The following is a 14,079-nucleotide window of genomic DNA, read 5'->3' on the forward strand; positions in this document are numbered from 1 at the left end:
GACCAATCCACGTCTCCGCTTAGCGTAGTCATGTGACGCACACAGAGCAACTATCGAAGCGCACATTTTCGGCTAACATTTCAAGATCCCAGACGATCACGACGACGCAGACGACAACACCCTTTTACAGAGCCCTTTTTGCCATTCGACACCGGCTCTGCAAAAATGACCAAGACATATCACGGTATGTATATGAATCAATCAAGCGAATTCTCGACGTGGATCATATCGTTGTTGGGATATGTTAGGATATTCCTCGATTTCGATGTGGTGGACGAGCACGATTTGGAGTCAAGTTACTGATGAGATTCTCTACAACAGCCGTCGCCTCCTCGCGACGCAAGTCGCGCAAGGCTCACTTCAGCGCTCCCTCCAGCGAGCGACGAGTCATCATGAGCGCTCCTCTCAGCAAAGAGCTCCGTGAAAAGCACAATGTACGAGTCGTCCTTTATCCCGCGATGTCCCTCGAGATTTTCCAAGACATGCACCACTTTAAACGGAACATTTTCTGTTGAAAAGATGGAACGAACAAAAGATCTACGAATATTTCAGTATCAAAGGACAAGACTAACACAATCTATCCAGGTCCGATCCATCCCTATTCGCAAGGACGACGAAGTCACCATCGTCCGTGGCTCCAACAAGGGTCGTGAGGGCAAGGTCACCAGCGTCTACCGCCTCAAGTACTCCATTCACATTGAGCGTGTTGTCCGCGAAAAGTCCAACGGCCAGAGCGTCCCCCTCGGCATCCACCCCTCCAAGGTCGTCATCACCAAGCTTAAGTTGGACAAGGACCGTGAAAACCTCTTGGAGCGCGTTGGCAAGGGTCGTGAGACCAGGAAGGCCGCTCTTTCAGCATGATTTATGTTAGCAAGCGGCAGAAATGAAAAAATTTGAAAGTTTTTTTCTACCTTCCAACTTTTTGTTCGTCCATCATGTCGTTCCGGTAAAACAGACGGAATGGAAATAGGGTGTGTGTTGTGCGTATACTTTTTTTTTCTGCTACATGGTCATGAAATGGGAAAAAGGCGCGAATTTGAGTCTCACAAAAAAAGAAATCACGTGGCCGATGGGTTTATCCAGTGAGATAGGCTATCATCAGGACTCGAGCATGGGGAGCTGCGAGACTATTCTAATGTCATAGTTGTTTGGCAACCCCGGCGTTCCTACAGCTGAATCAAATCGAAAAAACTTCACATTTCATTCTTCCCTCTTGCTTTTTTTTCTTCCTTCTCTTCGAGAGAAACGCCAGAATATCTCCGCATTGACCTATCACTTTTCATGGTTTATGAGGTATACGGCTGGCGTAGATTGAACACCCAGTAACTACAATATGAATCACAATTGTTGCTGGCTCATCTGCAGACTCGTCTTGAGAATCTTCAATGATAATCGCGGGTTTGATGATGAGATACATGTCTTAGCATCGCACCTAGATAGTATTTTGCGCGAGGAAAATCAATATGAAAGCATGAAGGAAATGAAGGAACTGAAGACATCTGGACCATGTCAATTTGATACTGGATTTCACGCCATGCAAAGTAAATACTCCCTATCTCACCAGACAAATTTGATATACATATACACTATCCTCGACATCTCTTTCTAGCTGGGTAGGTACTCGAGGATAATTCACTTCCCAATACACCTCCCCCAAGCCGGCAACCCGCACCCCATACCGACGAACAAATAAATCAAAAACACAACCACCACAACCAATAAAACCATGACCTTAACATTCTTCCACCACATCTTCCTCCTCAACCCCCTCGACCTCATTCTGAAATCATGCGCACTCCCTCCCAACCTATCCGTCTTATCAACCAACAAATCAATCCTCTCCCCTCGTTCCAGCACCCGCTCAATATTTTCTGTCATGATATCCCGCACATTGTCAATCTCCCTGCGCGCAGAGGCGAGCGAGTCTGCCGGCGGTGCGGTATTGTATTGCTGCAACAACGCCCTAAGCTCGAAGTTGTACGCGGCGCAGCCATAGGCCGGTAAAGCCGCGAAATCGGTTGTGGAGGGTGGATAGGCAGCTAGAAATTTGCGTTTGGCTTCTAGCAAAAAGGCGAAGGGGATGCGTCGGCCTTGTTCGGCTGTTGCGACGACCAGGTAGCTGAGCGAGGAGTGCGAATCTGTTTCTCCACTACTACTAGTAATGGGGCTTTTGCTGTTGCCATCTTGGTAGAATTTGGAATCGCCGCCGGAGGGTGAGTCTGCGATGTAATGTACAAACAGGCGGTCGTGCGTATAGGTGAGTTTTTGGGGTTTGTCGTGTGAGATTTTGGGGAGGATGATGGATGCGAGGGACGAGGCGGAAGTGGACGAGGCGCCGGGGGAGGAATGCTCGGCTAATATTGTGGTTCCATGGGCTATGCAGGAACTGCCGTTGACTTGTCAGATACTGGGATGGAATTGACAGTATTCAGAACTTACTATAGAAGGGTGCTGGATGGCTTGGATGACGACGCCATCTTGAGCTGTGCAGTGATCCGTCAATCAAACAGTAGTATCGTCAAAACTTACGAGTATTGTCTCGTGTCGATTAAATGGATATCAATCTCTGTCTTCGCTGATTGAGTAGCTGAGCAGATGGTTGACTGGGTAGGTTGAAGTCGGTGACGTCGATTGAACTGATGATGTAGGTCACGTGACTAATATCAACAAAAATCGATCGTATCGCCAATTATTGAAAAGTCTATCAGGGAGACAACTTATTTGATTATTTCTCATTGATGCTAAACCGGAGAGACTAAGCAGACTAAATGTAATGACATTGCACCCCAAAATGCTGCAATCTTTTGACTCCAACAAACACAACCCCCAAATGCACAAAATCGAAAAAAAGGCAAAAATTCTAGCATAAAAGAGTTGGGTATCATTGTATGCTTTGCATGTACTTCCCATCTCGTCAAAAGGAACGAACCCGCCTGATGCAAATGATATGACGCTAAATGAAGGAAGAATAAAGGTGGTATATTGCGCCTCAGTCTGCAAATACAAAAGGAATTTTTTAAAAGGAGTGTATTGAGTGAATTGTTTTGTCGTCAGTGCAGATGACTTAATCATCTGAATGGGTGGAGCTTTGGTAGGAGTGGCCATCGTTCTTCATCGATCGCAAGGCGGCAGCTCGTCTCGCAACGACGTCTTCTCTGCGAACCACGTTCCTTAGAGCCTCGCTCGCTTGGATCAAGCCATCAATGCTGATTGCATGGTTGGTCATTTGATGGTTGACATATGTATATACTGCAGCAGGTGTCTGGCAGGTTGTCAAGAGTTGCTGCTCGTTGAGCTTCAGCAAAGCCAAGGCGACTTGAAACAAGAATGTGCTGCCGCCACCACTTGCAGCTGCGGCATCTTCTTCTGGGTCTTTCTTCGGGCCATTGACAACAGCCGTTGATCCCGCTCTTTCGCGAGTCGTGCTTGTGACATTCAGACACAATACAACATCCCATACACGATAAAGAGCTTCGGCAGATAGACAGTCTGTGAACACAGACAAGAACCATTGAAACGTCAAGGCCTCTAGCTCGATACCAAGTTCGTCCAGATGGGCTGAAAGTCGAGGAAGCACTTCGGTGATATACTGACGTAGAACTTGTTGGTCTGCTCTAGAGGCTAAAAGGCCGTGGTCGTAATAATGCTGAGGTAGGATATTCTCAATCATCGAGGTCATGATCCAGAATGCATCCTCGGCCGTTGGTGTAGTAAGCAGAAGCGAGCCTGCAATGAGATTCATTCCTTGACAGTATCCAACCTCAGGGTTGCGCCGTGAGTAAGCTAGAAGGACATCTCGTAGCTTCGCCACACCAGGTCCATTGCGGAAGAACACATTGTCAGTAAGCGTGCGATAAATATCCATGTCGATCTGAGCGACGATAGTAGGATCAACGTCAACGACGTTAACCATATTCACGAGATCGTCATAGTAGCCAGGGATACGCATCGCCGAAGCACCACTGCATTCTGCCCAGATCTTTGGGCGGTGGGCGACAGGAATTCCAGAGAGCACTAATGACCGGAATTCTCGCCACTTATTCCGCCCAACCTTGCCTTTATTGCCTAGACCGGCAATGCCAACAACTTCGCCATCAGCCATAGTAGCTTCGGGCATGTTAAGTGCCATGTTCGCACGTTCAGGGTCCTGCGCTGCAGCTGCTTCACCTTCTCGGCGGCGTTCAGCACGGACTTTACGAAGAAACTCATTCCACCTGGTCGTTCTTTCGCGTTGGAGAACGTCGTGCAGCTCTGTCAATTGCTCGAGCAGAAGTTTGACCGGCTCTTGTTCGTTGGATATACTGATTGCGGTCGTCATCTGTGAGCGAGCTGGTATATTGGCAAATTCAGGCGTGTCTGCTACAATTGCCGAAGTCGAGGCTGTAGGCTGTGAACTCGGACTAACTGACGGTGCTCCAGCTTTATCTAGAGCAACTGTAGATGCCACTCTTTTAGGAGGTTCATCGGGAGTAGAGACACCAATAATCGGTGCGGCTGAAGGAGTATGAGATAATAACTCTGTTGGCCGTGTTGCGATACGAAGATAGTCCTGCCAGCGCTTCGCCGTTAAACCCTCGTTATCAGCTTCTTCGGCCGAGACTGGTGTGTCTGACTGATCTGGAATCGTCAATCCGAGGCCTGTCTGGTGATCGTCCTCATCATAACTTTCCTCTAGGTCCCCGCTGCGGTGGCTGTTGATGGTTTCGGTCAGACTGTTTCTATTGGCAGTTTTTCTCAACAACGCAGCTTCCTTTTGTCGCTTCTTCCGCCGTTGGTCATATATGAAGCCATAGCGATCCGTCAACAAGCCGCCTGATTGGTAGTTGAAGTTGAGTTCACTCAAAGCTGGTGGTCGAGACTCCATGGGAAGAATAGCATCCATCTCAACAGGGCCGAGATTAGTTGCTGCCGTGCCGTTGCTGCGGTCTGCGTTGGGTGGTTGAGGCGTATTCGATCCGGTGGTACGCCGTTGAAGACCTAGCCTACTAGGGCCAGAAGTTGTAGAAGTGTTGGGAAGACCATTGACTCCGCTATAACTGTTGATACGCTTCAAAGCAGCCACGGCGGAAAGTCCATTCTTCCCAGTGAGGTTTGATGTTTTTGCAGTATTTTTGAGCTTTTCTTCTCCTAACGAAGATGCTCGGCTACGATCTCCACTGGAGCCGCCTGGTGTATCTTTGTTCTGAGAGCCGCCTGCGAATAGCTTGACAGTCCAAGATGTAACAGATTTTGACGATTTGCGTGAATGAAGACTGGAAGTTTCTGTAGCTTTTGAAAGCTTTACTCCTGCCGGAGAAGCTGCACGGCTCAGAGGAGGTTGAAAAAGCCTCTCGTCTAAACCTTTCCGACGCCCAGAAGCTGTATTATTCGTTGCAATGCGAGGAGCTCCAGCAATCTCGTCAATATCGTCGGCATCTGTCAACACGCTGCTACCCCGACTAGTCCTACGACTAGCATTGGTGGTTCCAAAGATATAGTCCTGCAGCATACGGACAGTCCCCTGTTTTCGCTGAGTGCCGGATTCGATACTCGAGGATCCCGACTTCGCGTCGCTATCGTTTCGATGTGGTCGGAGAGTCGCTTGCAGATCTGTATCATCCGAATCAAACTCACCGACAGGGTCTAGCATGGCCTGGCCCATAAGATTTCCAACACTAGACTTCGTAACCAGCTTATGAATACCGTCCGACTCCCCAGGCGATGTATCCTTCGACGAGGGATTCTCCATGTCATATAGACGCCTTTCAATATCCTGACTAGATACCCCGACATCTCGAAGCATGCGTTTCAGCTCCCGTTCTCGAGCATCAGCCCTCCGTCGAAGCTTTGAAATCTCGGCATCCCTGACTGCAAGATCGCGCGCAAATTGTCTGACCGTTTTCACCGCACCGTTCTTTTCCAGCAAATGTTCTATATGGTTAGTGTCGACCAGGTGTAATGCTCCTGGTACCTCTGATGTCGAGAATGAGTCGTCGAATAAAGCAGGACGACCCGATCCTTGTGATAGTGAAGATGTGAGCCTTTCGAGAGCCGCCTGTCTACCTCGTTTCACTTCTCGACGACTTTCCTCTTCGTCTTGCTGCTGTTCCGATACCGAGTCCACATCAGGCTGACCGCGCAATTCTCGAGGCGAGCTATCCGGTGAAAGGGAGGGAAACGAAGTCAAATCAGCGGGGATCCCGGGTGTGGCTGCATTCGAGGACACGATGGACACCGCCGAGAGCCGTTTCGTAGTCTGTTTTGGGCGAACGGCGGCGGCTGCAGTTTTATTGTTATTTCCATTAGTCCTTTGGCTTTGGTGAGAGGAGGAGGAGGTTTGAGAGGAGGAGCGTCGTGGTTGTAGTTGTAGTTGCGGCGTGAATGTCGGATCCGCCATGACTCAACTGGCGGTCAAGGCACTGGGAGCAGAAATGGGAACGAAGGCAGGATTTGTGAAACTTCATGGGAGCCGAATGTTGATCAGTTTGAGAAAAAGCGTTTCCAAGGGTCAGAGAGCTGAAGCGACGACTTCGTCGAGAGGAGAGGTGTGACGTCTAGATTTCAAGGATCAGGAATGTGATGGGAAGGGATGGCGAGATGCTGCGAGAGAAGAATCAAAGACTCCACGAGGTCGAGCGAGAAGAGTAGTGAGGATGAGCGACGTTAGGAATGCACGCGTAGACTCTCCCTGTCAGTTAGCATGTTGTAGATTGAGGAGGTAGTAGGTGTGTTGTCGCCCAAAAGCAGCTGCGAGTCTGGCCGCTTCTTTCCCGCCGAAATACACAAAATGACGTGCCGCCTGCAGGTCACATGTTTCCCCGCTTACAACACGTCAATATTTTTCGTTTCTGTTATTTGCTGCCTCATAGTAATCGGGTAACACAGTCCTATCGCTCTGTTGGCTACTTTAGATAAGCAGGTAAATGGCTCGATTCATATATACAAACTACGCTTCTGTGTACGACAGGCAAATCAACCGAGCTTCCCAGGCACAAACGGATGTCCAGCACTCAACCCCCCACAAACCGTCACAGCCTGCCCATTCATATAACTACTTTCCTCACTCCCCAAAAACAGAGCTACACGTGCAACCTCATCCGCCACCGCTCCTCTGCGCAAGGGGTTGAGTTGTCCAATCTTATCCTGCGTTCCTCTCGCTCGCGCAGCGTCGTACATGACTTTTGTCATGCCCGTCTCGATCACACCGGGACAGATTGCGTTGACTCGAACCCCTGTGCCCGCGAGTTGGTAGCAGGTTGTCTGCGCGATGTTGATGACTGCGGCTTTGGAGGCGGAGTAATCCGTTCCTCCGGCGTTGGAGCGTATGCCTGCGACCGAGGCGGTGCAGATGATGGAGCCGGAGGGGAAGGGTTTTGAGGCAGAGGTTATTTGCATCGCGGGAGCGGCGTATTTGGCAGCGAGGAACACACTGCCCGTCTCCATTAGAACAACTTTCTTTAGCAAAGTGAGGGATTGTTCTGACTCACCCTAATGTATTCGTCTTGAGAGTCTTCATGAAATCCTCCGGCTCAATCTCTGTAAACAGCTTCGTCGACCCAACAACACCCGCATTGGCAAACATAATATCCAACCGCCCATAACGAGTAATTGCGTCATCAACTACGGCTTTTACGGAAGGCGCATCTCCCGCATCGAATTGGCGAATCTGTACCTCAACATCCGGGTACAAGGATTCGATTTCCCGTTTGTGAACAGGGAGGTAGGTATCGTCGTAGTCGCACAGGTAGACGGCTTTGGCCCCGTTGTGCGCGAATTGGTGGGCACTTGCTCGTCCGATTCCGATGGGGGAATTTGCTCCTAACAATATATAGTCAGTAAAAAGAGTCGCGAACCGAACTTTTGATGGCCAAGCGCACCAGTCACAATAACAACCTTGTCCTTAACCCGTCTAGTCAATTGACTGATCAGTATCTTCTTGTAGCTTCTAAAGCAAAACCCGAGGAGAACTCACTGTCCAACAGAGTCTCCAGCCACAGCACGAATCCGTGGAATTCCCTCAAATGTGCCAGCATCCGGAATCCCTTCGACAAGCTGCTGGCTGAGCGCTTGCAGGCGCCGTTTAGCAGACGACGTCATTTGAGTACTCCCAACCTAGCTGTTGATGCCAGGAAAGTAAAGAAGATATACTGTTCCGGATGAATGCAAATATTATAAAATAAGAGATAAGAATATATCGAAAGGTGTTTTTAAATTGCTAAATCAGCCAGATCATCCGATCGATGGATGTTACATTGGGCGAGCCCAAACAAAGGATCTCCGGGCTTAATTAAGCGGGTATCTTGCGGGGAACCGAGGTATTATTCGGACCTTGCTTAAGGTTAATCCTTGGCTAGACTTCTAGAATATGGGGTACGTATTTTTCCATCTCACTACCACAATTAAGATACAAGAATGTAAATGGTAAACATCCTCAGAAGTTTCATTCAAATTGGTCCCTCGACTTCAATAAATACATACACATATGAGATTTGACACGCAGTCAAGACAAGGCACTAGGCGCCTGAAAAGTTGAAGATAGAAACAGACATTTTGACAAACACTGCGATACATAAATCCTGTATCGCCTATAAACTGCAACAGCATTGGCCTACACTCGTGCAGCTGAGTTCAAGGAGGAGGTTCTGTACAGAAAAGGACATGTCGCTTGAGGAACGCATGCGGACACATATACACAGCGGGGAGAGGGAAAAGAGGTAATAGGTAGACAGACGGCAAAGGAATATCTGGCAATGGCCATCGTCAGAATCAGTCGAAGAATAATCCACAATGTATTCTTCAAACTCTGGCATCAAAATACAAAACCTGAAAAAGTCAACAAGGACTTTCTGTGGGGAATAAATAGAAAAAGAGATGTAACACGAAATGAAGAGAAGATGGAAAGGAAATAGAGGAGACAAAGCTAGAGCAAAAACCGTCTACGCCTGGAAAAGTAGCTAGAAAATTGCAACTACCACGAGGTTGCCACTGCGATCGCGTTATTCGTTCTCTTCGAGTACAACTTGAGCTTTGAGTCGCTTCAAGAAATGACACGTGAGGCCGGGGCATTGATCATGCCTTGACTGGGCTTCTTGGAGACTGTGGGGGTTTCATTGGGGTCAACGAAGCCTTCCGTCTCGTGGAGGTGCTCATCTTCGTCTTCCACAATCTTGGTGGGAATTTCTCCAGGGTTGTACTGCTGGCTGGAACGCTCCGCAATGGTTGATGTGCTGACCATCGACATGGACGTGCTAGAACGGTTGTGCACGAGATCTGGTGTTGGTGGAATGCTGGAGACACGGTTGTCGGCGTGGAGGTATCCGCTCTCGCTCTCGCCGGCTTCACTGCCTTCTTCACGGGTGCCAGAGTTAGAAGGCGCAAGGTGAGTCTCGTCCTTGGCTGCCTCCTCGTTCTCAGCATCTTGAGCAAGGTGCAATCCCTCGACGGCAGCAGCACACTGCTCACTGATGTTGCGAATGATAGCCGCAATAGCATCGGTCTTGTCCTTCAGATAGCGGTCAGCCACATCAGGCATGCTCATCTGAGAGAGGCGTCGTTGTGCCTTGTCCATAACAGAGTCCATCTCAGGGCTAATGTTATCGCTTGCACTGCTGGAGCGGCTGTTGAATGCACCAGAGAGACGAACGCGAGAGCCAGGTCGGGATAGGCGTTTCATAGACTTGGGACTTTCAGTCATTGACCGTGCGGGCGATGATGTTGAAGTGGACTCTTGGGCTGAGTTCTCTAGGGCCTGGTCGATGTATTCACCAAGGTCAGTAGAGCTGGCGAGGTTTCGAATGATGTGTTCCATGTGGTGGGTCTGGCCATCGATCAAGCTGCGCAAGTGCACCACAATCCTCTGAGCCTCATCACGTTGACGAGTGAGAGTCGAGGTACGGTGCTCCATAGCTGAGAGCTCCTTCTGGTTGCGCTTACGCTCGCGCTCAAGCTCCTCGGCGATTTCTTGCTGAAGAACCAATGCCTCCAAGGCATCATCACGTTGCTTCTCAGTGCCGGAAAGACGAAGAGTAAGACGGGTAATGTCATCCTTTTGTGTGTCGATGAGGGTAGTGAGACGGCGGTTCTCACGCTTGTGTCCTTCAATCTTGACCTTGAGCTCGGAGGTCTCCTTGGTAAGCTGCTCAGCAAAAGCTTGGAATTTGAGGAACTAAAAATTGTCAGTTCTGAGCATGAAAGTGAGATCAAGTCGAACCATACCTGCTGCTTCCAAGTCTCCAACTCTTCGACCAAGAAATTGTTGCGCTTGGTGACCTTGGATAGCTCGGTGTCCATGCGTCCCTTGAGGTTGATGAAATCCTGCCAGGCTTCCACGGTATCGCGAGAGTATTGGTTGCGCTCGCGGACAATCTCGTTCAAGTGTCTCATCGACACCTTGGTCATGAGTGGCTTCTTGACGGAGCCACCGAAAATGGCCTTCATACCCGTGTTGCGTCCCTATACTAGTTAGCATGTACCAAAAACCACAAGTATCAGAAGACTTACAAGTTTCTCGCAGACGTGATCGGTGACGCTCATGATCGCATCTTGGTTCCACCAAGCAGGATCCTGAACACTCTCCACTTCACCCTTCATCACGATGATCTGCCCGGCGGGGATCAGCTTGCCACCGCCATACGCAGAACGCAAATGCTGTGGTACGCCGGACGGGGTGACTTCACCGTTCAAGGCTTGTGTCAGACGGTTGATGAATTTGGTACGCTGGCCCGGGGAAAGGACGTTGGGTGGGCTGGAGGTGAGGACGAAGTTTCGGTCAAGGTCGACAACCAAAGCGTCCGATGGTGCGGTAAACAAGGAACGGCACTCAGGAGAGATACCGAGAATGTAAGGACCGGGCTCCTCGACGAGCTCCTTGGCATGACGGGCATGCACCACAGGAACATAAAGACCACTCCACTCATATACACGAACGCAGAATCGAATAGTCTCAGCGGCGATGGTGAGCATGGCGGGGTAGTGACTGACGAAGATGATCCGGCGAGTTGGGGAAACAGCTGCCTCGATAACGCCTACGATGTTGGGAATGGAGAGACAGTTGAAGAGCGGCCACATGGAAAAGTTCTGGAACCCGGTCGGAGAGGAAGGGAACTGATAGCATAGTGCGTAATCCTTCATATCAATTCGGACCAAGTCGTTTAGGCGCGGAGCTGGGAAACTGAGGATACGAGAGACTTCTTCCGCATGGAACAGGTTGGTGGCTTTGTTCCAGTGAATCCACATGCCACGAAGGTAATCTCCTAAAAGATCATAAAGAGGATAACGAGACAGGAAACTCAAGCAGTAAGGAATCCAGTAGGTCTCGTCGGGGTTGTCATAGTAGTCGGACTCGGTCTTCTTGCGTAGGTCGCGGATGGTTTCGGCACGCTTCTCGTCGGCGCGAGACCAGACACGCAGTGCAATACCGTACAGGGTGTGTGATGAGTCCTGCTGCAGAACAAATGAGTGGTGGACGCAGTGGGGCTGTGATTTGCCAGTGCAAATTTCAACATCATGGGGAAAGCATGCCTATCAGGATTAGAATATATCATCAATTTCACATTGCTCACGAGACGAGGCATCTTACCCTCATGGCGGCGTGCAAAGACCGCGCAATCTCATTATCCTGCTCCAACCGCGGGCTGCTACCAAGGATCTCGGGCAACCAGAACTGGCCAACGGCGCCCTTCATGTGCTGGATTTTCCCCTGAATCGGTGCAGGCGCCTTGACCCATTGGGATGGCTCTCGGCCAACACCACAGACCATATAGGCATGGGTCAAAGTCTTGGGTGTGCGCTGTGCGGGCTTCAGGTTCAAAGTCGAGGGAATTGGCTGGGTGATACGAGAGTGTAAAGATGAAGTGCGACTGGGAATAACAAGAGAATTGTCGGCTTGGTCTCTAGTCACGGGCCGGTCCCGAGTGGACGGGCGGACGAAGGATGAGTGATCTCTCAGTGAGGGAGCCATTTTGCATTGGTTGTGTTAATTGAATAGGAGAAAGAGTGGCAGTCGTAGTCGGTGATTCGGGAGACAAGAAATGAAGGTGATCTCAAATCGGGGACTTTTTTTGATTTCTGACAAGATCCAGTAGACGCTCCAACGAAAGGGGGCAACCTATTTCACAGCCAGCGTGAGGCTATACACACATCTCCTGGATGAGTCTCGGGTCTGCGAGAGGAGCAGAGAAAAATGATGGCGGTATCAATATCAATGGGTGAGGAGCGAGGCACACCACGAGGGACAGAGTCGGTCTGTCTATCCTGTGCACTATGTAGGGAACGGATACTCCATACAGCAAAGGAAGAGAAGGAGAAATGATGAGAAGCAGAGCACGAAGACAGACCGAGTAGGGAGTAAGTGGTACGGGGTCAGTGCCAGAGAACAAGAGCCGACCGAGACTGAAAGCGGGACTGGTACCTGAGGGAGACCTTTCACCTTTGGCACTTTGGCAGCTTAGCCCAAATTGCTACACTAGCGTGTGAACTGTTGAGGAAGCAGCCAATGGCCATGCGCTTGGGAGTCTTGCTCATTAAAAGGTGCCAGCTAAGACTGCCTGCATAGGTCTAGCGTTAGTGGGCGCGGACAAAGGAGGCGCGCTGATTGCTCAGGGGTTAGGGTTGCTGATTGGCAGACGGCAGGGCAGCCCACTTGGCGCTGCAGTAGCCGAGAGTAGCGTCTTTAGTCCCGCAGGACTACTCTAGTTGACCCGAGAAGACGACGAGACGACTGAGACGAGACTGAACTCGACTTGGGACGACACGTTAGATGCTCTTGACTCAAGCGGATCGATGAGTACATTCGGTTGTTTCGATTTCGACTGTCGATTTCAATCTCTTTTCGGCCATGCAGAGCTCTCAGCGAGGTATCCCTTCGCATGCAGATGCAGAACAGACACAATGTTGTTGTCTCGACCAGGGCTGTAGGTCGCACAAGGTGGCACTTCCTTGCTATTACGCACTATTTGGCCGTAGATGAGATGCATCGAATTGCAGGAACAACTGCAATCGCAAACAAAATCAAGAAATCATACATAGCCAACAAGAGTCTCTCAACGATCGATGCAAACTCTTACATAGTAGTAGTAGTAGTAGTAGTAGTAGTACATACGGACAAGATACGAGGAGTCCCTGCAGTGTTTCAGATAGCAGGCTAAAATATTAGCMCCAGCCGTAGTGCGTGCCCGCCGAAACGTACTATGTACCACGGCCATACTATGTATTTTCCAGTATTCTTACGTATCCAGCGAACCATGAATGCAGCGCGCCAAGCTCCCGGCTTTCCGGCCCCGCTAGAGCTCAGCCACGGACTCGATTGGCCTGTCACCCCCGGAGAAAAAAAGACCTTCAATGTCTGTTTGCCAGTACGTATTTGCTGGCACGGATACGTTACAAAGTTAATTCTCAGTTGAAACCCTTATACTACGTAGTACAAGCAGACATAAAAAGTAAATGTACGAATTCAAGATCCGTCTAGCAGATCCATAGTCTTACTCTCTCAGATCAAGAAAAAGGTCCGTCCCGGTCCCACCATAGCTGTCCTCCAACAGAAAGGATCGACGGTCTAGTCGTCGATGGGGTGCGTACTTCTTGATCCTGTCGTACAAGTGCGGCTGGTACCTGGCTAGGCGAAGTTGCGAACTCGAGGAGATACTCGATCCTACCTGAGTTGCGGGGTGATTGGTACACACTTGAGCCAGGGGCTACAACTGAACACGGCCGAAAGACATATTCGCAGCGGGAAAAAACGTGATAACGGTAAATATACCTTAGCACGGAGAGTAGAAAAAGTCCTCGGAGCGATAGAACACCTCATATCCTTATCCTTGGAGAAAACTGCCGTCGACGCGATGCATCGAAGCCTTCCGCTCTGGATTCCATACACGTCCCATCACTCACCCCCTAGCAGATAAGATTCATCACAAACTCGATGCATCCATCGCCGGGCATGCATCTAGTATTAGTATGCCGCAGTACATACATGACATGTGCATGGTGCAGTACTAGTAGCGAGGGGCTACTTTACGAAAATTCAATGACTCGGACGGAACCCAAACTGGCATGTGGCAAGGGGTTTTTATCCGCGGAATTTATGTAGGACGTACAACATTT

General features: G+C 49.8%; 5 protein-coding genes across 5 annotated transcripts; 1 reads left to right on the plus strand and 4 right to left on the minus strand.

The window, feature by feature from the left end:
* Positions 1–165: 165 nt before the first annotated feature.
* On the plus strand, positions 166–861 carry BHQ10_005261 (uncharacterized protein; the record flags this gene model as incomplete). The annotated part of the gene is made up of 3 exons (XM_040877718.1): positions 166–184; positions 322–434; positions 586–861. 3 exons carry the CDS (start codon positions 166–168, stop codon positions 859–861), a joined length of 408 nt encoding a protein of 135 aa, XP_040733765.1.
* Positions 862–1,632: 771 nt separating this feature from the next.
* Positions 1,633–2,477, minus strand: BHQ10_005262 (uncharacterized protein; the record flags this gene model as incomplete). The annotated part of the gene is made up of 2 exons (XM_040877719.1): positions 1,633–2,386; positions 2,440–2,477. The coding sequence occupies 2 exons, from the start codon at positions 2,475–2,477 to the stop codon at positions 1,633–1,635; spliced, it is 792 nt and encodes a 263-aa protein (XP_040733766.1).
* A 587-nt stretch (positions 2,478–3,064) lies between these two features.
* Positions 3,065–6,376, minus strand: BHQ10_005263 (uncharacterized protein; the record flags this gene model as incomplete). Its single annotated transcript, XM_040877720.1, has 1 exon — positions 3,065–6,376. One exon carries the CDS (start codon positions 6,374–6,376, stop codon positions 3,065–3,067), a length of 3,312 nt encoding a protein of 1,103 aa, XP_040733767.1.
* A 575-nt stretch (positions 6,377–6,951) lies between these two features.
* BHQ10_005264 (uncharacterized protein) lies at positions 6,952–8,076 on the minus strand (the record flags this gene model as incomplete). Its single annotated transcript, XM_040877721.1, has 4 exons — positions 6,952–7,408; positions 7,467–7,797; positions 7,857–7,888; positions 7,952–8,076. 4 exons carry the CDS (start codon positions 8,074–8,076, stop codon positions 6,952–6,954), a joined length of 945 nt encoding a protein of 314 aa, XP_040733768.1.
* A 940-nt stretch (positions 8,077–9,016) lies between these two features.
* On the minus strand, positions 9,017–11,938 carry BHQ10_005265 (uncharacterized protein; the record flags this gene model as incomplete). Its single annotated transcript, XM_040877722.1, has 4 exons — positions 9,017–10,144; positions 10,195–10,431; positions 10,480–11,499; positions 11,558–11,938. 4 exons carry the CDS (start codon positions 11,936–11,938, stop codon positions 9,017–9,019), a joined length of 2,766 nt encoding a protein of 921 aa, XP_040733769.1.
* Between the last annotated feature and the right edge of the window lie 2,141 nt (positions 11,939–14,079).

Source organism: Talaromyces amestolkiae (assembly GCF_001896365.1).
Source record: "Talaromyces amestolkiae strain CIB chromosome Unknown scaffold9.1, whole genome shotgun sequence".
Lineage (NCBI taxonomy): Eukaryota > Fungi > Ascomycota > Eurotiomycetes > Eurotiales > Trichocomaceae > Talaromyces > Talaromyces amestolkiae.